This window comes from Miscanthus floridulus, chromosome 3, assembly GCF_019320115.1.
Source record: "Miscanthus floridulus cultivar M001 chromosome 3, ASM1932011v1, whole genome shotgun sequence".
NCBI classification, from domain to species: domain Eukaryota; kingdom Viridiplantae; phylum Streptophyta; class Magnoliopsida; order Poales; family Poaceae; genus Miscanthus; species Miscanthus floridulus.
Genome location: NC_089582.1, coordinates 58155908 through 58163220, shown reverse-complemented (window position 1 = coordinate 58163220; position 7313 = coordinate 58155908). Strand labels below are relative to the sequence as shown.

The 7313-nt window shown below is 40.7% G+C and overlaps 1 protein-coding gene across 1 annotated transcript; it reads right to left on the bottom strand.

The window, feature by feature from the left end:
* Positions 1-466: 466 nt before the first annotated feature.
* LOC136541698 (serine carboxypeptidase-like 7) lies at positions 467-5654 on the bottom strand. The gene is made up of 14 exons (XM_066533718.1): positions 5343-5654; positions 5037-5185; positions 4858-4934; positions 2976-3098; positions 2548-2650; positions 2374-2411; positions 2113-2214; positions 1897-1980; positions 1553-1726; positions 1355-1426; positions 1132-1253; positions 928-1041; positions 746-791; positions 467-647 (listed from the first exon to the last, which is right to left on the bottom strand). Exons 1-14 carry the CDS (start codon positions 5558-5560, stop codon positions 564-566), a joined length of 1506 nt encoding a protein of 501 aa, XP_066389815.1. The 5' UTR covers positions 5561-5654; the 3' UTR covers positions 467-563.
* Positions 5655-7313: the final 1659 nt, after the last annotated feature.

Genomic DNA, 7313 nt, shown 5'->3' with positions numbered 1-7313 from the left:
CTGGGTTGCGTGAAGGGACGGCTTTTGGTGGCGGTGGTCGGTCACCCCCCGAGTTGCCCCGAGAAGACGATGCAGGTCTCGCGGAGCTGACCGTGAGGTTTGATCAAGGGCATCTTTCTATTGAAAACGGGTATAGAAAAATACAAGTTTAATTTGTAAAAATGGATCATACTGTCGTCTCACAACCTTTTTCTTTACATGTAAAAATGACTCATTGGACTTTAAAATTTTGAAATACAAAAAGTTGTCTTAGTTTGTTTAATAACCAATTATCTCATTGAGATAATCAGATTTCACTGTATAATGTGCTTTGTCCTTCAATTTAGTACTTTTTTTTGGCAAAGTTGTGAAAATTTTCATCATGATTTATCCCCGTATGATCGTCTTATTACGTTGAAAAAAATTTTGGTTCCCGTGGCAGCGCACTGACACAGACCTAGTTTACACATAGGCATCTGACAATCCATTCACAGCAAACATCCATTTTATTCCGCCTATGAACAGCAATCCACAGTCCATGTCTCCATGATAGTGCGAGAATCCGGAAAATGTATGAGTGGATATTAGAGTGGATGGTTAAGTATCCAGCGGCTGAACATGGCAAAACACCTCTCCGGCTCATACTCCGGCGCCGTGTGCCCACCACCCTGCAATTCCAATGCAGATCCATTCCAGTTGGAGACAAGATACCTGATTAACATAAAGATGACATCAACAGACCAAATGTGAATGCTCGAGAAAGTACTTTGATTGTCGCGAACGTCATGTTGTTGGAGTAACTTATCGTGAACCTGCACAAAGTAAGAACAGAGATGCATGAATAATGAATCATCCGCGACGAACAGAGAGGAAAATAGAAGGTTCGGCAACAATCAGATAACACTATCTAAGAGGCTGAAGAGGGCAGGAGGAAGATTAAATACCCACCCGGCGGCTTGGCCACCGAGATGCCACGCCCTCCACTCGTCGACGATGGGGAAGTTGAGCGACCTGACCCAGGCCTGGGTGCCCAGGTGTGGCACCAGCAGGTCATGGTCGCCGCTACAACCAACCATAAAGCCATATGCCATTCAATTCAAGATGCATGTCATCAGGAGACAGATTTATCAGAAAATTGCAGGAGTGCCTTACCTGTATACCAGGGCACGGTAGCCTCTGGACGTCAGGTTCCGGTGGTACTTGATGGCACTCTTGAGGTCGATCGTGTAAGGCAGATCTCCGTCGTGGCACCTCACCCACTCGTCCACTGTTCCCTGATAGTGATCGGTTTTGAATTAGAATTGATTCTTCTCATTACTGCTGACAATAACAATGTTACTAACATTGAAATGACAAAACTAACAATGTTACTCACCTTCTTGATCCCAAGAGCTTCTCGAGTGCGTTTATCGTTTGCCCAGAAATACGACAGGTAGTAGCCATAAGTCTGCAGCACACAGAGAGAATGAACGAAAGATATATAAAGTTACAGATAAAATGAAAAGAAAAGTCCTTTTTATGTAGTATTGTATAGCACTGAGCAGAGGTGCTTTATTTATGGATGTGGACTCACGATGCAACCAAATGGAGGACGAGCTGGCGGATGATTTAGCATCCCTCTTCCCATCTCTGCCCTCAGGATCCTTCTACCATCTGAGCCATCCATTCTGCTGACAACATTTGGTGCAGGAGATGCGTAGACGCACGTGTCCAGTAAAATTTGGGCATTCTGAACTTCGTTGATGAGCTGCATCAAGGCAGTGTAACCATTAGTAAGTCAGGCAGTGTAACGCACGTGTCCAGTAAAATAGGTTGTGTGGAACGATAATCAACAACCGACAAGCGACAACCATATATAGCCAAATTGAAGCATACATATTGCAGATACTAGCTAGCATACATTTTGAAGAAGCTTACATTGTTGAAAGTATCCAGAGCCTGAGCACACAGCATATTTGCCGGATTAGTGTAGTCCTCTCCTTGGCAATGCCCCAATATCGTCTAAATGCAAATAGTAGCAGAACATAGCGTTAGAGAAAGAATATGCACTGCACAGTACAGTGGCGTGCACTTAGACTGCGATAAAATTGCATCCAGATGGGAGTGGCAGAACTAGATGATCTGATATAATACCTCATACAATTGATCTGATATAATACCAACTCCATGAGCATAGGGCACTTTAGAAGTAGAATCAATACTTTCACCCGTGGCTGCGTTACCAACCAGATAGCCCTAAGAGGATATAGAAAAACGAAAGAACATGTATATCATTAGGCTAAGTCACTGACTAGAAGAATTAATTGTATGGTGTTTTCTTTGGCTATAGACAAACTAATATCCCCTATCGATATAACATATTCCATTTTGGAGAAAATTGTATGATGGGCATACCTTCAGATTAGGAAAGGGCCGACTTCCAACCTCAATACCTGAAGAGGATCAAGTGCAACTAGCTGATCAGTACATGATTCATCTCAATGAGCCGCCACAATAGCCCGTATATGAGGGAGAATTGCCAAACTGAACTGGTTGTTACTTTTCAGTAGCAAACAGATCAATCAATACCTTCTGAAATCATCTGCCCAAGGAATGGTACAATTTTTCCAGCATAGGAGTCTCCACCAATGTAGAAAGGATTCGCAAGGTACTTGGGATGATCACCGAACCACTGGGAACCAATGAAATATACATTAACAAAAAGCATAAATAAACATTAAAAGATTCCCAACTAACTTTATGCGAGTGACTAGATTAAGGCCCTTTTTGGTTAATTTCATACTAACGGGGTTGGAGTGGATCGAAGGGGATTTAATCCCTTTTAACCTCTTCAATCCTTTGTGATCCCTACCAAACTGAACAAAGCCTAAAGACTTGTGCAGTTAATCCACAATGCAAGGGAATTGGAGATCCCCAATCCCCTTGGATTGGGTCCTTCGATTCCCTTGAATTCGAAATTAACCGAACAAATGGGAAGCGATTTATTCAGCATGCACCTTGATTAGGAAGTCACGTAGCTGCAGTGTGGACGTGATGTCTCCGACATCGTAGCCTTTAGGATCTCTGGAAAACGAAAATCCAGCTCCAACCGGTGAATCGACAAAGAGGATATGTGACACCTGCATGCAGAGTGAGTGATTTAACAATCAACTGCTGTTACTCAGTTAGACTGAAACATGAGCAAGTACCTAGCATCTGGAAGACATGTACTTGATCCACCACCAGCTACCCTGCTTAACCAGTTAAATACTTCTCAAGTTTTTGCTAACAGTTTTCATCAGTATGACCATTTGAAGAGTGCCTAGTCCTATTTCACCACTAACACAGACATGTAATCATGTATCCGATGACCGATCCCATATTTTGATTTCACTGAGTCAGAATGCAACACGTATAGTATCAAATGATACAAATGTACTCGCAAAAAAAAGATGATAGAAATGTAGATAGTCAGATGAGACCTGATCCATATAATATTGGTTGTGAATATTTCTTAGATATTGAGTCGAAATAACAAGAAAACGCGACAATTGGAATTAGCTATTTAGTCTAACAATTTGTCATTAAAATGAAGTCAGACTTTTAAAACCACATTGAAATAATCTTTTCAAGAACTATTTGGATTTGAAATTGGCTTAAATTTCAGTCAACACCTTTTAGTATTTTCCTTGAATCCAAAACTTTTAGATAAAAGTTGTGTTCATATCAAATTATATATCGTTAAGAATTTTTTTTGTAATGTTCTAGTCAATTTAAATTTTATTGTTTATATATATTTTAATTCATTAAAATATTTTTTGAAGTTATAATTGTAAATTTGATTTTTTCTTTATTTTTTTGTAATTAATAAGGGATGACATAGACTTAGTGGGAAATGATGTGGACACCTTGCATGAAAAGATAGAACATCTAGTGGAGTCACTTAGTGGGGAATGATGTGGACACCTTGCATGAAAAGAAAAATCATCTACCGGGATTTAGCTTTTAAAAGTATATAGATTAAAAACTTGTTAAGAACTACAACTTTTATGTAGACCGTGTCAATAGAAGTTTCAAAATCTAAGAGCTTAAAACAATTTTTTGGTGCTCTAAATAACTTCAAATAAAAAATTATCACTTACAAAGTTGTATACCGCTTTGATCTCTACAATACTAGTATAAAGTTTGCCTTCATTTGAATTCATATGAAAAAAGTCATAAATTTTTTAGACAACTATTCCTAGAGACAGACCCTTATTACTAGAGGCAGGCCCTAAGAACACCCTCCTCGGTTAATCGATTTAGAATGTCCTCATTCGTTAATCGATTAACAGAGACATCCGTCCTAGGATGTCCGTTTTTGTTAATAGGAGCATTATCTAAGAATGCCCACCCTTGGAAATGATTAACAGAGGTGGGCGTTTGCTTGGAGTTACCTAACCATTTACAGAGGCAGCTCCACTAAATCCCCGCCTCTGTTAATCAGGTGCCTATCTCCTAGTCACATTTTGCGATGATAACCTAGTCACAATTTTTTACCCAATCATTTAGTTGGGCATGAAAAGTTAAAAAGGTTGGACAGCGATGGATCACAAGAAAAAAACAAAAGGATAAGGTGGCATATCATCATTGCAACTTATATTGAGGTTCAGGATATGTACGTCAACTTCATCACACGTAAAGAAAACTGTCCTTTAACAAGCGTTATTTAGTATAATACTATAAATAACTGTACGGTGTGTCAAATGAAACAAAAGAAAAAACAAGTTGCGTATCGTATTGATACTTTTTTTTGGAAGGATCAGGGGCATAAGCCCCTACAGTAATAATTTATTAAAAAAACAAAACGGTATCGTATTTGGTACTCGGTAGAAGAAGTGAAGAAGCAGAGAGATTTACCTTTGACCACGAGTTTTGGTTGTATCGCAGGCGCGGCAGAGTGCCGTTGTAGGGCTCTAGGACGAATCTGATGGGACCTGCGCATCCAGCATCTCTTCTCACACAGTGCAAATCAAAATCGGTCACTGCAACTGCATGCATCGATCATCCATATACTCGCCGCGGCGGGCGTATCTTACCAATCTCGTAGGCGAGGCCGCTGAAGACGGAGCAGCGGTCGCCGCCGGTGAGCCAGAAGAGGAAAGGGGCGTCGCTGGCGGCGCCGGACTCGGACTGGACGAAGTAGTAGAAGAGCTCCACGCCGGCGTCCTTGTCCACCTCCACGTACCTTTGAGTTACCACACACCAAATTCAGTTTCCAGTTTCAGAGCAACAGCAGCCAAATTAAATCCTAAATGTGCCGTGACCTAGTAGTACACCAGGACGATGAGGAAGAAGAAGAATACTACTAGTAGTCCACAGAAGGTAGCCACGCAGGCACGCACCCTGTTTCGAGGTGGAAAGGGAGGTCCCCGTCGAAGCCAGGCAAGCTGGTGACCACGCGCCCGGCGGAGGAGCTGGAGGCGAAGGCGACCACCAGGAAGCAGAGGAGGAAGAGACAGCGGGAGCAGAGGCCGTGCCCGAGCGAGCGGAGGAATCCAGGCTGCAGGAGGCGGCGTGGCCGTGGCCGTGGCCGTGGCCGCGCCCGTGCCGCCGTCGTCATCTGGGTGCCGTCGCAGGGTCGCAGCTGTAGGTGGCTGGAACAACGATGGATGGACGGAGAAAGATATCTACGCCCTGTTCACTTGCCGGCTGCCCCACGGCTAAAAGTAGGGTTGGTTGAGTTTATGCGGAAAAATAATATTATTTATTAGTTAAAAAAAATATGGTTTAGGGTGCGTTTAGATCCAAAAAAATTTGGATTTTGGCTTACTGTAGCATTTCGTTTGTATTTGGTAATTAGTGTCTAATTATGAACTAATTAGGTTTAAAAGTTTTCTCAAGCGATTTCTCGACCAACTGTGTAATTAGTTTTTTTTTCGTCTACATTTAGTACTTCATACATGTGCCGCAAGATTCGATGTGACAGTTACTGTACAAAATTTTTTGGCAACTAAACGGGGCCTTATAACCAACATGAACTAGCAGTTAGCGGTAGTATTTGTTTCCGCGACGCCAACGGACCAGAGCAAGGGCCAGTTTAGTTCCACCCCATTTTGTAAAAAATTTTAAGATTTTTCGTCGCATCGAATTTTTAGATACATGTATGAAATATTAAATATAAATAAAAAATTAAACTAATTACACAGTTTAGACGAAATCCACGAGACAAATCTTTTAAGTCTAATTAGACTATAATTGAACACTATTTATCAAATAACAACGAAAATACTACCGTAACACTTTGCCAAAAATTTTAACATCCAAACAAGCCTCAAGAAAGAAAGAAATGGGCACGGTACGTTCGTGTGGATGGTTGATGTGAGTGACAAGGACGGGCGGTGGACCGGTACGACGCAGCAGGCCGCCAGCCTTATCGTATACTCTACATTTTTTTTCGTGAGGTTAGGCTTTGTTTAGCGCGTGTTTAGTTCTCATCTTAAATTCCTAAAAAGTGCTATAGTAGTCATCGCATCAAATTTTACGATACATACATAGAGCATTAAATGTAGACGAAAAAAAAACTAAGTGCATAGTTTAGTTGGAAATTACGAGATGAATGTTTTGAGCCTAATTAGTCCATAATTGAACACTATTTGTCAAATAAAAACGAAAGTGCTACAGTAGTCAAATTTCCAACTTACACCCAACTAAACACGCGCTTAGCTCAAAAAGTTTTCCAAAAAAAGTGCTACAGTAGCTATCATATCGAATCTTATGATACGTGCATGGAGCATTAGATGTAGACGAAAAAACTAATTGCACAGTTTGGTTAGAAATCGCCAGACGAGCGTTTTGAGCCTAATTAGTCCATGATTGAATAATAATTGCCAAATAAAAACGAAAGTGTTACAGTAGCCAAATTTCTAAATTTCTCTCAACTAAACACAGCCTTACTCTATATTTAGGCTATCTCCGACAACACCGCCTAAAATATAAGACCCTTTCGTACTTTGGATAACGTTATAGACAAAAGGTTCAATACTTATTTGACATCTTCTTCAACAAAAAAGACTCAAAAGAGAATCCTTTCTGCAAATGGGTTTTCAGGAGAGAGAATACCCATATTTCGGTTGTGTCTTTCAGGTAACTCAAAATAGATCTTCCGTATAAGTACTCTGTTGAAGACTGATTTTAGATCTTTCACTGCCCATTTTAGGTTTGGATCTCCTTATTGGAGACAGTCTTATAGGCTTTATTATGGGGCGTCGGTGGCACTGTAATGGGAGAAAAAATATTAACAAACACCCATAGAAAATGAGAATGAAGAATTCTACTCACTCGTTTCTAAGTTATGAGATAGCTTGGCTTTTCTA